This window comes from Neopsephotus bourkii, unplaced genomic scaffold (assembly GCF_033783945.1).
Source record: "Neopsephotus bourkii isolate Nb327-2 ecotype Australia unplaced genomic scaffold, CSIRO-AGI_Nbou_v1 NB_695, whole genome shotgun sequence".
Lineage (NCBI taxonomy): Eukaryota > Metazoa > Chordata > Aves > Psittaciformes > Psittacidae > Neopsephotus > Neopsephotus bourkii.
Window position 1 is genome coordinate 43753 of NW_026901194.1, and position 18603 is coordinate 62355.

Genomic DNA, 18603 nt, shown 5'->3' on the forward strand with positions numbered 1-18603 from the left:
GGTCCTTTTAATTTGTAGAGCAAGAACATTTGAACTAATTTTTAATTTTATGTTACCTCTGGTTCTGTGATTTGTTAAAAATGAAATATTCAGGCAAATATTCTAAATAAATGTTAATAAAAATGAAATATTTGGACAGAAAGCATTTAATAAAATTAAATGTTAAATAGTCTGATAATTCAAAGGTGATTGTTATTTGTTTTGAGGAACAGTACTTTGCCAGAATGAATTCTCAGCCAGATGTTCATATAACCATCCAGAAAGTGCTTAGTTATATAGCATTCGGTTTCAAAATGCTTTAAATCTCTTCAAATGTAAGGCATTCTATCTGTGTTTTACAGAGAGCAAGAACAGAGAAAGAGAAACCTCATGTCTTTGGGGTTGTACCGTTTTCTCCTAACTCTTTTTAAAGACCCCCAACAAACAAAAAGTGCTCTGGATCTTGGAGCCCCCATGTATTTTACCCGAAGCAGAAAGACTTTTGTAGCAATCCCTTGTGAAAGGTGAATGTTCTCTTGGAGCAGACCTTTGATCTGGTATGCTTGAGACAAATGTGAAAAATAAACGTGGTTCCAGCCATCTGTTTGCATCCATCAGATCCTTGGATACTCAGCTTCAGCTCGACAGAGGAAGTTGCAACAACTGAAGCACTGAATAATTCACTTTCACTTTAATCTGTTGAGACACGAGCCTCTATGTACGAAGACTTTCTATGCTGCCTGGTAGATATTTAAAGCAAGATCATTTCTGAACTGTTTCCTCAACACAATAGAGTGATTTGACATTATTGAGGAGCGCTTTCTTGCCTGGTTTGGTGTTCTATTTGTATAGTATTGTTGTCAACAGATTGCCTGAAAAGTGTAAGACATATTAGAAAGAAGATTCTTATTCTATAGCGTGCGTGAGTGATAGGATGTTGCCTTAATCTACCCCGATGTTGGGTAATACACAGTAGTCATGATTTGGGACAGTTGGTGTCTCGGTGGTAATTCTAAGACTGGTGTTACTGGGATTGTGGGGTTTGGGAATGGGATGCTATAGGCTGCTGTCACTTCAGTCTGCAGAAATTTGTCTGCAGTCTCTCTTCTATTCCAGTTACCTTGTAAAAGGTATAAAAATACAGTGTTTAGAGTTTGGGTCCTTAAGGTGCTGACAAGTATTAATAAACCACCCACATCATGATGTCATCTGGAGCCAGGGAAATTATGCAATATGAACAATCCACTCCTGGGTAAAGCATTTTTTAATGTCCCTAAAGTTATTCTTTATTCCTTAAATCATCTAATCGCAGGCTCACACTTGGGACTACAGGCTTTGTGGATGCTTTTCACATATGGAGGGTTTCCTCAAACACATTTAGCTTTTTCAGTTGTGTTCTTAATGATATTTCTGAATTTCTTTACTCTCTTCTAATGACAGATTTAATTTTCATAGTGTAGGTATACAACAATTTGTTGTAAAGCAGTTCTAAAATTAGCAGTTCCATTTTGTCATAAAGTTACATAAGTAAGACTCCTCATGATCTCTAGTATACAGTTGAATTCTTACTATCCAAGTAGAAAGGGATTTGATTAACATGGAATTTTGAGGTTTCTGTATTATTATAACTTAGTTGAAGAGTATAATAAAATAATCTGTTTTCTATGGAATCTTATTTGCAGAAACCCTCTTTGACCGTCAGTTCTTTGCCTATAGAAACAGGGCATTTCTTTTCTGTAAAATCTGACAATTGAGAATTTCCTTAAAAAAAAAAATCATCAGACTTTGTGAACATTTTATAGTGTTTGATTTTTTTATTTGGCTGTTTAAAATATTCTGGTTTCCAACACAGGTTTAGGAAACCCTTCTTTAGGTATGTATAGTAGAATAGGATTTCAGTTGTATTTGAGGCTGTTCATCAGTACCCTCTGACTGCGTTTGTACTACAGCATGTGCACACTCCAGTCCCCAGTAGTCTATAAATTTATAGCTGTTTGAAAGGTATGAATGTACTAGTTAAACAAAGGAATTGTAGAAATAAAATGGAAAACAGAGTAATTGCTTGGTAGCTGAATTTTGTTTCCCTCCTCCCTCCCTCTGAGTTTTTAACATCTCCCCCCCATCTCTGTTTGGATGCTGTTTAGCCTGTGGATGAGAGCAGTGTTATGGAAAGTAGTTATCTGGTGACATGATTGATGTTTATAGGCATGTGATGTTCAAGAAACTGCCAAGGTTCTGCCAAACCACCAGCTATAAGGGGCAAGTTTTCCTTGTCTGAGGACAATGTTGCCCTTCCCTTCCTGCATCCTTTTGTCCAACCCTGAAACACTTTGGAGTTGTGGAGGGGGAAACTGCCTCCCAGCTGTGGAGCTCATCCCCCTCCCCAGCTGTCAAATGAGTAAACAATTACTGTTAAAAATTGTTTCAATATGCTCAATGCATGAGCATAATTATGTTTGAAGAATCGAAGCCTGAAGGCGCAAGATGTAACTTCAGAGGTGCTTAATTTTTTCCTCCGCTGTTCCAATGTTTAGTACAGCAGATTTTGTTGTCATATGCTATTCGTTTAATAAAAAGAACTCCAAATGTATGACCCTTATGTGAAAAAATGTGTTTTGTTAGCCAAACCCCCAAATAATCGCCCCTCTTCATGATTCTGTGCAGGCACAAACTGAAGCCCTTGTTTTTAGTATTATCTATCATACTCTTGTCAATTAAAGATTCTGTTCATCAGCATAATCACTTGAATTTGGAGTAGGACATCCTTTTCCTTTTTATGTATATTTAAAAAATTGTGTTGAATTTGGAAATGGAAGGAGCCGTTAACCAAATCTGTTTGGATTACATGTTTAATGTAAATATGTATTTTATGCATGTGGTAATCAGATTTTTCTGTCGGTAACACTTTCCCTAACATTCCAAAATATAACAACAACAGAAGCAAAGTCGGTGCCATCTCAGCATAAAGGGCAGCAAAGGAACTTTGCCAAGTCTGCGAACATAATGATTTACCTTTAAATTTTCTAAGGAAATCTGGTGTTCATGAAGAATGCTGGGAAGCAGCACAACCCTAGCAAGCTATTGACATACTTTGGTTTTTAGGAGACTGATTTTGAATGCAGTATCAGGCTGGAATATTTTGTGTCTGGTTTTGATCTCACAAATGTCTTCTCTTCCTCTTAAATTTGTTCTTAATTAAATTTCTTTGCAATTTAATGTTTTATGTGGATTGCTTTGTCTGCTGACTGACTTCTGACCTTTTAGAAAGTGTGGATTACTTTCTCAGGAACGTTTTTTTTTTTTATTCCTAATTAGCCCTGTTTGTTAAACAAACCCAACCCTTTTTCCCTTTATTTTATACAGTAGATGTTCCAAAAGTTTGGAAGTATGGAATTCAGGCATCGTTGCTGTGATGATCTTTGTGTTTGCACCAGATTGTCTTCACTGCATTTCCGAGCTTTATTTTGTATTGAACCATAGAAAGATTTATTTTGCGGTACACAAGATGCGTTCTAAAACATGGTGCGTCAGTCCTGTTACAGTTTTATAGGACGTAACAAGCACAAGAATGTGCTGTGTTTCTACTATAGGATGCAGAAGGGAAAACTTAGTGTGATGCACCTGTCAGCTTTTAAAGCTTTTAAAGCTGACTTCTTTCAGTTTTCCTGATGCACATACGCCTTCCTCCTAAGCTTTTTGCTTGATGGGATTTGAACGTTGGTTCTGGCTTGTGAACCAAAGCGATTTTCCCTCCCCGTGTTTCAGAATAGCCTGTGTCTTTGGGAATTCTTTGTGCAGACCTTTTGTCTCCCAAGCTGGTGCTAGTATGTATCTGGTCTATAGAAAGTACTCAAGCACTTGCAATTTATTAACTAACTGAACTATTTTTAAGTTTCTGGTATGTTTTCATAAAGCTTTGTTTAGGAAGTGAGGTTTCCAAAGCAAGCAAACTTTGGACCCTCAGTGTTTAAAAACAAGCACATCCTTTGTATTGAATGTTACTGCAACCATCCATTGTCCTAAATAAAAAGACCGCTAAAAACACGGTCAGGCATCCTTAGATGATCTAAATCCTTTACTTCACTTTTCTTGTATGAGTGTCTCTGTCTTCCAAAGTACTGTTGTCTTTTTGCCAAAGTGCTGAATTATATTGCCAAATGTATTTTTTATGTGTTTTATCAGGGTTATGTGCCTTATAGATACTGTGCTGCTTACAAATTACGGCGCTTCATGCTGCTTTTGACTAGCAAATGTTCCGAAAAAAGTCAAATCCCTTCTCACAGAAGAATTTCTGTCTTTTCTAATATGGACTTCCCCATGTTAAAATGCCTCATTTGCAGAATCTTGCTTTATTGCTGCCTTTCTGACTTTGCTTGGTGTTTGACATACTCGGAATGAGACAGCTGACTGCTCTCCTGCGTGTGATCAGTTATGGATAGAGAACAGAAAGTCAGCACGCTCCAGTTTTCAAATATTGTTTGCACATGTTTTTGGGGATGTATTCTACTACAGGTAAATCCTGTTTCTGATGTTATGGTGAACTTTTTATCTGCTTAAAAAATACTGTGCTGTCGTTAGCATTAGGTTTTTCTTCAGTCATTGGTGTACTGTTATGAAATGTGGTTTCTAAAGACCTGTTTCAAGAATAATGTTTTAGATTGCAATACCAACTGGATAGATTTGTACATCTGAAATCCATTTAACCTTTGTATCAGATACCTTTGTACTTAAAGGCTAATTTTTCATGCCTAATTTTCACATGCAGTTACTGTGACTGAGTGGGCAGTTATGGTAAAAATCTATGCAAACATCAAGCCTTTCATCTAGGCCAGCTTTACACCTTCGACCACCATATCAGTGAATTAAGAATTTCATAAATAAGGGAAAAGAAATAAGCACACCTGGCCATGCAGATCTGTGCCTGATGTGTTTGGTCTCTCTAGCCTAAAGTCGTCTTGTCTGACTCTACCCTGTTTAGCTCATTATTGATTTTCCCATGCTCTTCTCTGTAGTCGTGTTCTGTCCATGAAGGTAGTGGTGTCTCTATCCAGTATTTCATGGCCATTCCTTATCACATTGATTAAATGATAGCTTTTGTGATCAGTAAGTAGAAGGTCTTTTCCTGTCTTCCCTCAAGAGAGCAGTTTCTGGGATGTTTAACGTCACAATTCTGGCATTCATCATCTTTCTCAAGCACTTGCCCTATGCGGCTTGGGTCTCCTTGCGTGCACAGGTCACTGCACCTGAGGTGTCTTTTCCCAGCTAATTCGTATTTCGTTTCCTCTTTGAATTAAGTAATAATTCAAATACCTAGCTAGGCTGGCTTTCTGAGAGTTTTCTCTCACCTACAGTTGATTCCTTCACATCTCCAAACAGAGCAGCCTACAATGTGAAAGTCATTAGAACGTATTTATGAATGAAATACGGACGCTTTTTCAAAGTCACCACAGAGCATGTGACTGTTTTATGTAGGACTACAGAAGAGCTTTTGTACGCACTGACAGCTGAAATCGTATAAAGAGTTAAAGCACAACTATTTTTATTGGACACTTCTACAGACATTTATAAATGTATTTCTCTGTGTAGCACGTATTAGAAATAGATTACACTGAGAAGTGTGGTCTCGGTATTCACAATACAGAATGTGCTTTCCTTTTGCTGACACCTGTGGAAAGGGAACTTGCACAGCAGCAGATAATTTCAGCAGATTTTCCTCCTTTACTACTCCCACTGCCTTTTTGGACACATAATATAGGGGTTGTAAAGCAGTCTCTTAAGTAACATGCTTGCTGTTGCTTGCCAGTGAGAGATCTTGGGGCCTTTAAAGTGTTTTTGAATTAGGTTTTGGATACCAGTGTTTTCCTCCTGTATGTTCTCTACTTGATTTCAAACTGCTTTTTGAACAGATTATAGAAAAAATTATCTGGAGTGTCAGAAAGTACATGTGTTTAAAAAATTACGATGACAGAAGAGAGAAAGTACTGTGCTTGACTGTGGTAGATCAGTAACCTGCAAATTGCAGTTTCTGAGGACTCCGGGCTCATTTGTAATACAGAGGAAGTACAAAGCTCTTTGTTTGTGTGAACGTGGGATTTTGCGGCTCTAGGCTTCAAATCATTTGTCTTGATACCAAGAGGAATATACGAATCTTAAAGAGATCTTTCAAGCGTAGTCATGTTGAGTAAAAGCATTTATTACAGCTTTGGAATGTTTAACTGCAGTATTGCACATCTAAATTGGGAAAGTTTGTAAGTACTGAAGTTTTAGGGAATGTTATAAATGTTCACATAGTTCTGGTTTTAATTCCTGGGGTCTGAACCTTTGGGTTTGCTTTTTCAAGTGTGGGGTTTTTTTTCTTTTTTTGCAGCCACGTGGATTATAGATTTAACATACAGGCAAATGCTCTCAACTGTTGATGCTTTATGCAAAATCTAAACCACTTGGAAGCTTACAATGAAATAGTAAAAGTATGTAGCAATATGAGGAGAAACCTTGAAACAGCTGACAATGCACAACGCTTCCTTCCCAGTTTTAAAGCCTTTTGTCCAGATGTTGAAACAAGTATTTCTTGTCATACCTGAAATAGTCTTTTTCCTCCTTCTTTTTCTTGGGCTTCCTTTTTGGGTGCACATGATAATGAACCTGGTTTGAGTTGGCAGCAGGACTCAGTCTGTATGAGCTTGGTTTCAAAATACTCAGCTCAACTCATGAGCGGGCGTTGTATTTGTTTAACAGCTTGGCAACTTAGCACCGAAGACTGGAAAGTGTGTAATGTGGCTCTTTAAATGACTTAATAGTAGTGGTAACATTTTCAGAGGATTCTAATTTTGTATTGCATTTTTCATTGGATTCCGATGAATTTTGAACTGAGCTTTAAAGGAGGGTTTGACCTTTTTTTTTTTTATAGGGAGGTTTATATGGCTTCCTACTTACCAGATGTATACATACTGTGGGGCACTACCAGTGAGAAAGAAATCTTTCTAGATTTGGCTTTGAAGTAGTGGATCCTTCCATTGGTTAGTGTTGCACAGCTTCAATGTGATAGTGCAGTTTCCATGGATAGAAGTGTAGATTAGGAAATTTCTAATATTCTGATATTTAAAAATACATAACTATGGTTATTTAATTTTGTGAATAGTTCTTGAAACCACATCACTATGGCTTTGACTTTTTTCATAATGTCATTGTATTCCTTTAGGCATTGTCAAGCATGAGGTGTGACAGTGTGTGCCATCTATGCATTTTCTGGAAAAAAACCACCCAGATTTATACTAATTTTCAGCCCTTTATGTTTTTCTCTAATTGCAGGTCATCTATTTTACAAATTTGGGATCACAGAATCTGACTGGTACAGAATTAAGCAAAGCATAGATTCCAAATGCCGAACAGCGTGGAGGCGGAAACAGCGGGGTCAGAGTCTTGCTGTGAAAAGCTTTTCAAGGCGAACACCTTCATCATCATCTTACAGTGGTTCAGGTAAAAAAACCCAGACAACCCTCTCCTTAACCCACAGTAACCAAACCAACCCCAACAGGAACTGAAACTTATAGCAATCATGCCATTTGCTTTTCAGTATACCTGAAAATTACCTTGATCTTAATTATATTTACAACAGGTGTGTGTAGTACCTAGAAATGTGGATATTTTTGCATAACAGAGGTAAATAGAGAAACCCATGTTTCTCACAATTGAAGTTTCGGAGCTGATTGTATATTCTTGCGTTTTTGTTTTGGAATTTATCATTGGTCAAGAGGCCTCTCTGTTACAGCATGAGTATACCTACAGTGTTTCTCAAGGAGTGTATCTATGAACTAAGTGAAGCTATCCATTCATAGTTAAATCATCGTGGGCCTCTGCAAGCACCTCCTGGGGTGACTGGCTTCCACCAGCCTTTGTGCTGCTTGGACCAAAGTAGATCCCTGGTGGGATGAGCTTCTAATCCTTTTTCACCTACAAATTGCAGTCACACTCTTGGTTGCAGTGCATTAAAGATCCTAGAAGGGAAGTGAGATGTGTAAATGTGTGTGTTCACAAGGAGAAGGAAAAGGAAGTCTATCTCTAGATCAGTAGTAAACTATGGATTTTCCAGAAAGGAGTGTAGGACATTCTCCAAAGCTCCATAGGAGTGGAGATTGGCTTTGTGGGTTTGTACATTATCTGAATGCCTGCCTTCATTGAGATGCTTAAGAACGTCCATCTCCATGTGTTAACTGAAGTACGTGCAGCTTTATGCTATGGTATGGGTTGTTGTTTTTTTTTACCATGGTGATTTTTTTCAGTAGAGGGTCAAAATGTTTCTGCAGCTGATATTCAAGAGGAGTTAAGTGAATAAATCTTTCTTGGTGTGTTCGCACCATTTAGTTGGACGTGCTAAATTTTGTTCCTGAAGTGTTTTCCTCTGAAGAGTTTAAATATGTTGTAGGTGATTTTATATTTCCATATAGGTATGTAGACATGAATAATAATAACAAATGAAAAATACTGGCCTAAGAAGTGTTCTCATAGGACGTTTCTGGCTCATGCTTTTAATATAAAGCAGTGTTATGGGCCACTTGTACGTCATATATTAAAAACAGTGTTTTGGAAGTGAGCCCAAAGAAAAGGAAGTTAGTTTATTTGCCTGCATAAAATTTTTGGTTGCATGTTAACACTAACCACTGTATCTCATACAAAGAATGCCAAAATCTGCTTTCAATGGAAAATTTTATGTGCTGGAACTGGGAATCGTATCCAAAATTCTCAAATTAAAACAACTAATCAACATAATGATAACCATAAGCCATATACGTTAATGGGATTTTTATTTTCAGTCTCTAAGCAATCAGTATTTTAGAATAAAAATGCAGTAGTAAGTGAATATTATGGGCCTGCGCTCATTAGTCTGTACTCCTTGAGTGTTGTTAAGATCTATTATTAAAAAGTATTAATCTTTAATCTCCTGGTTTGGAGATTTGGGGAGACCTGTGTAGAGATGTAAAACATTACTCAGGCTCAATGGATTCTTGTTTACAGAAGGCCATGAGATACGAAGTTTTGGTGGGTTTTTTTTTTTTTTTGTTAAACTGAAAACTCAGAGTTTCCCCCACCCAGTTCCACTAACCTGATTTGTGAGCAAATTGTTCCATGGGTATAGGAACACCTGAATTAACTTCTGGGGTTTCAGTAGTGTGCAGTCTGGGCAGGTGGGAGTAGCAGGTATGGACACTCATGGGCTGGTTCTGCAAGAGCCACTTTGGTGTTTTGGATTGTGTGCCCAGGCTCACTCGTTCAGCCGGAGTTGAGCTGGCTGCCTGTGGTACATCAACATCCAGGATTTTCCCAGGAGTTTTTAGGCCTCCTGTGTGTCCCCTAATAGCAAAGAAGTGGCTGCATGTCCTTATAAAGATGTCTTTGGTCCAGAAGATGATGAAGTTCAGCTGAGACATCTTGGCACGTCATTGGCAGGACTGTATGGGCTGTGCAGCCAAGAGCAGAGTACCGGCAATAACATTAACAGCTGCCTCTGGTAACGGTATGTGAAAATGTTCCCATGGATCCAGAGTCTTTTGTTAATTTTCTTTAAAATACTGCTCTTACTTAGAATGTCATTGGCATCATTTTCTGGGAGGCCATAAAGATGTTAGATGAATTCACCACTGCATTCATACCCATGGTGAAAAAACTCTGAGAAAAACAGACCGCTTTTCCAGACTCAGGTGTTCCTTTGCAAAACTAATTTGCATTCCCAAATCAGGTGGGAATGGTATTTCACCTGAGGAGAGAAGAGGGGTGTGAGGAAAAACAGGAAATTGGGTTGAGAGGCTAAATAAGTGAATAAGGAAAAGAAAGAGAAGATGCAAGGTAAAAATAAAAGTAGATTCCCAGATGTTTAAAAGGTAATTTTTGCATGTCAGGGCTGTAATTCCACTGCTCTTTTCAGGTAACTTTGTGAGCTGCTCAGACTTTGCCTTTGTGGCTTCACATCCCTGGAACCCCTCAGTGGAATTACAGCATCATAATTTAAAGGCATCTGTTCCTTATTATATACACTGTACAGTGGATATAGCAGAATTCCTGCTGCCAGCTAGCAAGAAAGAGAAGTAATATTTCACAGCTCTGAAGCAAAGGAGGTCTGTATTTCACAGTTATGACAACATAGCTGTCAAATATGGCTTTTTAAAGTGTTACATATGAACCCAGACAGTTTTTATGGTAGCATTTGTTTCGGGGGCAATTTAAGGTGAGCCTTTAACAGTCTGAAATACAGCTACTTGAGAAACTGTCTTTCCTATTATTGTTAGTTATAGTTATTAAGATCAGCTTCTAGGTGCTTTATGTCAGGTCTCCACCATACTGTGGTTGCTGCTTTCTGCAGAAGAATACCTGTTTGGTTTCACTGAGTAGTATGTTACTCCATGTCAATACACGGATTGCAGGTATTTGTGTAGTTTATCTGTTGGGTGGAGTGTAGTAGGTGCTTCATGCAGAAGATATAATAAAGAAAAAAGTATGTTAGAAGATTGTGAATGGCCATGGTGTTGTGTCTGCTCTGTGAAGGATGCTGGGATATGCCGTGTAGTATCTTGCACAATGTCTGCTGAGCTGCTCTGAAAAGCTTTGGCTCTACTCACTCAGTGGAAGACTGGCTTCTATTCAAAGAAGCTGTAGTGATTTAGTTGGATCAGGAAATGTAGTGAAGGATGTTCTGTGACTAGCCAATCTAGGTTGCTGGGCACCTTAAGGTGAGGGTGTCATGTTCTCTGGTAGTTTAGATACACCAGTGGTATTGCAGAAGTTCAGTAAGAAAGTGCTTTTATTTCATCTCTTGTGAGCATTTCAGATGATGCCACTTGGGAAGATTTGCACATGCTCTCCCTTCTTTTACTGGGTTAAATATGATAAGCTATCTGCAGAAGTACTTAAACCCATTGTTCTTAGCTAAATTATGGTCATTTCCTAGGGAAGTTTTAAGGTTTACCCTGGAAGATATTCCTATAGTCTTCAGAGAGCACTTCTTAAGATGCAGTGTTGCCATCAACAACAGATGCCTTAAGTAGACGCACAGTATCACAGAGTCTGCTATGCAGCTGAGCTATTCTGAAAGCATCATTAAGAGGTTTAAATCTGATTTCAATGTCCTAAGCGGGAATGAATGAACACCACGTTCTCTATTTGAAGTTTTTCCAGAGTTTGGTAAGGTTTTTCCACTTACGAACTTGTGATTGTACTACTTAATATCAAAATTATGACCAAGAAGTGCAACAGAAAAAAAAAAGGCTCAGATCCAAAAATGTCACATTTGGTTGGCTTGAAATAATATTTTTCATCAGTTACCTCTAGGGGCTGATAATAGCAGGGTAACTTTCTGTATGTCATAGCATAATAATACATAATAATACAGCAGAAGGTTTATTGGTACTTTCCGTCAAGTGTTGCAAAGGATCAGCTGTTCTGCAGTTTTGTGACTTCTGAGTTATTGTATGCACAATAAATAAGTCTGCGCTATTTACATTTAAAGAGGATTGCTATTCTTGAGCTTCATTCTTATGTACTTGTTGGGCATGCCAAAGGCTTTTTCTGCTTGTTGTGCATAAAAGTTTATGTAGCACGTGGCTTTGATTTGAGTTGTGCTGCTGAAAGTGATAACAGATTTCTTCTCTACTCTTTTTATCACATGGAAAAATTAGCTACACAGATGATGTAGAAAAGTAGGAGGTTGAAGCTATAGTCCTTACGTAGTCTTACAAGCTTTTGGCCTTGTAATTCTGTGATAGTGTTCAAGTGTTAAGAGCTCAAGAGGAGTGGGTCTGCAGACAAAAACATGTCTAAGGAAGCCAGTAGGAGACTATGAATGAATACCTCTTCTCAGTCCTTTGCCCCCAACAATATTAATTGAGATTGTTCTATACTTCATTGACTGTGAAGCTTTACAGTAGCCACAAGATTTATGGGTTGCATAAAGTTGTAGTAGCAGACTGTTACATTTAGGCAGAACTTGGGTTTTGTTATTTTATTTGGTTTTTCTGTTTGAAGCTGTTGCCTTTTGTTGGAATTGAGGTATTAATTGCAGTGGTTTGCTCTGCTCTTCTCAGTGCCAACACTTTGGTCCTTAATGTGTGTTTTTCTCTTTTTTCTGATGAGTTGTACACATGGCTGCCATGATAACTTAGCGAGATACTCGTTTTATAAATGTTAGCAGTCTATGGAGGGAAGGCACTAGGAAATGAAGTTTTTGGGAGGAGGATTAATTGAAGAGTGCCTTCTCCCTTTCTTTTAATTTCTCTTCAGATAGTTAAAGCTGTTATCACAGTTTTCCATGTTGGAATTTTTAATTAGTTCTATGACTTTGGGATTTGTGTGTAGAAGTGCTCAGCCTTTGCTGAGATGTCACATACAAAAATGGATGTGCAGCCAAATCTTCAAAGCTGTTCTGCAGAATTGGAGGCATTTAGCACTGGCTGAGTGAGGTAGAGGTAATGGTTTACAGCATACAGTTTTATTTCTATTAATTGTTCAGTGATGGTGTTTTCTCTGATTTTTGTTCGAGTACCTCGGGCTATTAACCTTTCCTTACTAGGAAAACACATCTGCAAGAAGCAGAAGTGTGAGGCTGGGAGGCCTATACACCAGGAAAATGGGTGTGAATAACAACACATAAAGAGAATAAACCTGAATCCCTCTGCTCTGGAATTTATACCTCCTACATTTCCTTCCAAAATGTGAAGCCAGATGCTCTGCTGATAACTATGAAGTAGAATAGGAAAGAATCAGAAAACACAGAAGGTTTTGCTTTTGAAGTGAGGAATTTTAAAACTGATCTTAGTTTAGAATGAAACACACACTTTCTTGAAACGGTTGCAAATGATATTTGTCTGATAAATTCATCTTGCTCAGCAGTGTCTGTGAAACATCAGCATTGAGAGATGTAACAGAAGTAACTGCTTCAGCAGGGGTCATTTTGCCAACCATTGAACATTTCATCTGAGAAGGCATACAAGCAAGTAGGCTAAATTTACTTTACAGCTCGTAAGCAGGCGCAGTAAACAAGTAGGAAAAATGTAATACGTCCAATTTCAATTTGCAAGGAAGGAATGTTTCAGTCAGGTTTTTTTCACCCCTATATCACAGCTTAATCACCTGTGGAAGAGTCACTGCAGCATCTTCCGTTCCATGCGTAGCTCCCAGGCTATTCCATGTAGCAGAGGTTGCTTTGGGAACACCATGAAAAACATACTCAGTAGTAGCACTGCATAAGCTGTTCGTTCATGTCTGAGTACCCCTTTGTAACCAGTGCAGTGGGAAATTTCAAAGCAGGAGTTCAGCTGTGTAGCTTCTTGGTGCCAAGGGTTCTCAAATATATCAAAGTTGCAAATGTGAGGCTAGATAGTTTACATGATAGTGATTTATAACTGTTGACACATCCTCATTCAAGCCGTGTGCTATTCATGTTTGTGTTTGTTTTTAATGGGGAATGTTTAAAAACGGATAAATAATTACTTTTGTCTGGTCAGAGATTTAGAGAGGAAAAACAATACTTATAAAAGATGCTTTATTTTTAGGCACTGTTGAATCCTCTCTCTTCTTTCTTCCTAAGAAGAAAAAAAAAACCCACCAAAATCCAACAAAAAAAAAAAGAAAATCCAACTGTGGTTATTGCAGTGAAGCCAAACTGAAATCTATTTATAAGTGGCCATGTGAGATGTACATTATGACTGCATTCAGTCTGCTTCTGCTGTTCCTACCTCTGCTAAGTATAATAATTTCTGGCATCTCTGAAGCAAAAGATGGGTTACAAATAGAGGATTTTGGCCTTTATAGTTAAAAATGTATTCCAATATGTACATATAATATATATGTAAGTATATATCTGCTGCAGCTCTTATTTCTTTGATACTGTTTTATTGCATAACTTAGAAAAGAAATACTCATTGTAAATGAATCTTCATGTTTTCTCAGAAGTACAGCACTGCAGTTTTTGTAATGGCAAGTGTAAGCTACAGGAAGAGTACTGGTAGAAAGTTCTGTAAGGGAAACACATTTTTACTTGCTTGTGTCCCAGGTCCAGTTTTGCTCTTTGTGCGTATTTACATTTATGCTCTGTGTTTGAGTGTATGAAGTTTACTTGTACGTGTGTACGTGTGTGTGTACACACGCATTGAAATGAAGGACTATGTACTTGGATGCTGGTTTGACCCGCATTACTGTTACTCAGCTCGGCTGCTGAATTATGCACTGGGGGACTGGGCAGCATGATGGAAAGACAAAATCACAACAAATAGAGTAGTGGTAGATCAGTAACAGAGGGTTTACTTGGCTATTTAGTATCCATAAAACAGTAATATTAAAAAATACAGAAAATTAATTGCATAAAATATTATTAGGACTGAAGTAATGGAAATGAGAGGAAAAATGAAAGACAACAAAGCTTAGATAAATGATATTTTTGGAGTATCTGTTCCTTTCAGTGACCATGGCAAAGCCACTGCCAGTGGAAAGCATGATTTAGTATCAGAATTGGAAAAAAATCACACTATTATTTGGTTGATGGTGCAGTTTTTCCTGCTAGGTACGTGACTTTTCTGGCAACTGTGATTTGTTAATCCCATCTGGAATTCTGTACAGCAAACTTCTGTTGACAACAGTGCAGGAAATACTGGAGTAGCACTATAAGCAGCAGGACTATGTTTAAGAAATTATAAGTGTTCTTCAGTTTCCTCCTAGTCAAATGTAAAGAATTACAGATGGATGCCCCAAAGAGAGCAAACCCATGTACTCGTTAATGTTTTGCTCAATTACTGAAAAAGTGTTCTGGTTGTAGTTATGTGTTTGCAGATTAACATCCATTAGAGCTGTCTAGTGGAACTGTGAAGCGACTAAACTTTCAACAAGTAAGTAAATACCAGCTTGGTGGTTTTGAGTTAGTTTCCAGTCCCCATGTTTAGACATAAAACTCCAAAATTATCTTCTTACACAAACATTTGGAGACAGGATAAAAAAAAACCCCAAAGAATGGATGATTTTTTTAAAGAACATTTCTATTAAAATATTTGTATGAGTGAACAAGGCTCATTCTTGCAAAACTAACATTCTCTTTTCAGTATAAATCTTAAAGTATTAAGTAGATGTATTAAAATTTTATAACTCATGACTTCCTCCTGTGGTGGCTTAAAAAAACCCAATAATTAAAAAAAAAATAGAAGTATATCAACCATCAGTTATCTCTGAGCAGGACAAGGCCTATCTGGTGCTTATTTAAGCAATACATAAAATATTGTAAGGAAATGATCTACAATGGAAGTAAGTGACACTGTTTCTTAAATATTTTCATTATAGTTTCCGGTACTTGGAGAGATTGAAAGCCCTGTGGTATTGAATCTAACTACATGTTGGATATTAATGTGTTTTATGTTATCTTATAGCATAGAAGTCATAGAGCAATAAATAATTTAGAAAAATTGTAAACCACTTAATGCTTCAGAGATTTCATTCAGTGTATTTTTGTGGTGTAGTAAAAGAAAAATGTTAAAATCATTTATAAGAATGCTGTATGTAAAGTGTTTCTTCAAACAATACATTATTCTAAATGCCCTTTCTGACAGTCCCATTCTCCAAGATGTCTTAAGTAAAAAAAACTGCAACAAAACAAAAGGAAGAAAACTAGTACTGGTGCAGAATTGTAGTGTGATATTAGTATGATATTAGTATGATACTGGGGCATTTTAAGGTTTTTTCCTAGCAGCGTCTACTTGAACTTGTCATATGTGCTGAAAAACTGTCATTGATCGATAGTTCCAGGTCTTTTTCCTGATTGCTGGAGGGATATATGGAATCTCGTGATATATTTACCCACTAACGGGGCCTTGGTCTCTAGGAAAGCATATGTAACATCAGATTTATAAGGATCCTTTCCCTGCAGCTGGAAAACCTAGAAAGGAATCTATGATACATCTGCTTCTAATGCAAATCATTATCCTCTTGAAATCACGCAATGGTTTTCCTGTTTCCCGAAGGTAACACCAGGTGTCTTCCTTTGTGTAGGGGCTGCTGTTTAGGAAATGTATGTGGTTTTGCTTTGATACGACTTCTAGTGTTGTAGAATCTTTAATCAAGATTCAAAAGATGCTTTTAAAGATACGCTTTCTCAGAGACAAAATAGCCTTTGGAACTCCTTGGGAATCTGTATCAAATCTACAAGCATGTGTAAGAGTATTAATGCACAAATGATCTGTGTCTGCTTACTGACTGTGTTTGTTTTCCACAGTTTTTAAGTCGTAATTTGTTGTTGCCTGGACACTGGCATGAGATAAACACATGTCACAAAGCTGGATTTTTGTCTCTCTTTCAGAGGGTTCGCAGAGTTCAGTTTCAGCTTCTAATGAGATCCAGCAGAACCAACCACAAGCGCTACACTATGCACTAGCCAATGCTCAGCAGGTTCAGATCCACCAAATAGGAGAAGATGGACAAGTCCAAGTAGTATGTACTCAACTTTTTCTAAATGATTCCATTTAAGTAACCTAGTTTATTGCAGCCTTTGCTTCAGTTTAAGTTTCGTTTTTTGTTTTGAAGTGGCCTATTGTCATTTAAATGTGATTTTCAGAAAATAAACACTGAAAGTTTGTAAAAAAAATCTTATTTGGCAAAAAATCTTCACACAGGATGTGTTCATGCAATTATTGCAAACAAATGCACATCGATTACTATATATAGAATGACTCGTCTCCACCTGGCCGTTTGCTTGCACTTGCCATAATAATAATAGTAGACGTACTCAATGTATGATTTACACTTCAGAGGTAGTTCCAGCTATGACTTTCAAAACAAGAATGCATTTATTTATATATTTTCATTAAAAAAACTATGCATTCTTAGGCATTTTTGAGCATCTGCTAGCTGAATCCCTTACGTGTGTATTCATTTAGATACATGTGTATAAGTAAAAGTTATAAATATTGACATTTTTTTAAGCCTGAGACTCCTACCATCACTCAGCCATGATTATTTTTAGATAAGGTTTTAGTGTACTCTGAAAAAAACTCAGGTTGGCTTTGCTTCCTGTGTAGTACAGTTTGGCTACAAGGATTGTTTCAAATTCAAATTAAAACAAAACAACCCACAAAGCCCCAAAACTCAACTGGACTAGGCAGTGTCCAAGCGCAAAACAGAAGCATGCACAGAGATGTATGTGCCTGCTCTGCGTGATGAGCACATAAGACCATTTCCCTTAGAAACCAGACTAAAAAAGCCAGGTGGAAATGGGCAAATAATCAAGAATTCCTGAGATGTTACTCAATGACATAAAATGTAGTAGCTAGTGGTCTGGCTGTTGGAAGAGTTTTGGTCAATGTCCTTACAAAGAAGAGTCTGAAGTAGAGTAATGAATAGATATTTGATAGGTATTTATAGTATTCTCTTCCCAGGTAAGAGATGCAGTGCAGGAGAGGAGAAAATCTGTCCAACTGAATAATTTACACATAAAGAATGAAAACTCTGTATCAACACAGCAAATACTCAAGTCTGGTCATGCAGGCATGCAAATAGCATGGAAATGGTGACATTGCTCTGAAAGATAATGAAGAAAAAAGGGCTGTGAAAGACTGATACATTTGGAATCTTATTAAAAAAGGACATGTCTGTAAGACTGCTACTAAGAGTAGCAGTAAAGGAGTCGTGGAAACTGGGGGAAGATTTCAAGATACGCACCACACTGTTAAAGGCAACTGGCAGAGCTGTAAGCACTGCTTAAAAGGAGCACTTAAACATTAGCCAGAATATTTTTTAAGGAGTGCATGAAAGTGAAAGGAGTTGAAATGAAAGTCATTGGGAGAAACTCCAGTCAGCAGCTGTAGGAGTTGTGGAGAGGCAAATGCACTATAGAGTAGGCCAACAGTTATTAGTAAGGTAGTAGATATTTCTAGTATGTATGTTTAAAAGAAATCAATATTGACTTGGATTTGTGAACAAACTAAAAGGGCTGTCCTTTGAAGGTCAGCTGTGTATCTGCAAAAGATGAGTGAGCATTTCTCTTCTGGAATGCTGCATAATACAAAGATGAATAAAGTCACCTTCTTCCCCTCTCTCTTTAATCAGAAAGGAGGGTGGCTTATATTTGAAAACTCTATAAATGGGTCTTTTAAATGTTCAGTGCTTTTTCCTGGGAGCCCTGAGAGCTTGATGTTAAGGAGGGAAAGTGATGCTAATCTCAACATGGACTGGGCTGTGCTATAATTTTATATACGGTCCCTATTGTCAGAGCAATACTTTCAGTATGTTTTTTCTTCCTATAAATAGACAGTTTCCTTCTAGAGGAAATGAAACTGTTTGAAATAGAGGGATCTGTGTTTCTTTGAAAATCATATGCAATTGTTCTTGTGTTATAAAATAAGAAGAGCCTTTGACAGAATTCCAAATGATTATCTTTAATCTCTGTCTCATGCAGGCATATTAAAATGAACACAAAGCCTTATAAACCCTGAAGTAGGTTATTTAGAATCCAATCTCCCTTCAGGTAAATCACAGTAGCAAGGACTTCACTGGGCTAGTCAGGATGCACAAGGAATTCCGTCCACTCTTATCCATGTTTTGATCAAATGGTTGGCTTGATACTGTTCTGAAGTGGTGGGTATGGTCAGCAATACAAAGTAC

General features: G+C 37.5%; 1 protein-coding gene across 2 annotated transcripts in view; it reads left to right on the forward strand.

Moving 5' to 3' along the window:
- LOC133212424 (protein BANP-like) overlaps nucleotides 1–18603 on the forward strand; it is a 110830-nt gene that overhangs the window by 23525 nt on the left and 68702 nt on the right. For both annotated transcript variants that reach the window (XM_061353814.1, XM_061353815.1), the window contains exons 4-5: nucleotides 7288–7455; nucleotides 16304–16434. In XM_061353814.1, the coding sequence (XP_061209798.1) occupies nucleotides 7288–7455; nucleotides 16304–16434 (299 nt within the window). The remainder of the gene's footprint in view (nucleotides 1–7287; nucleotides 7456–16303; nucleotides 16435–18603) is intronic.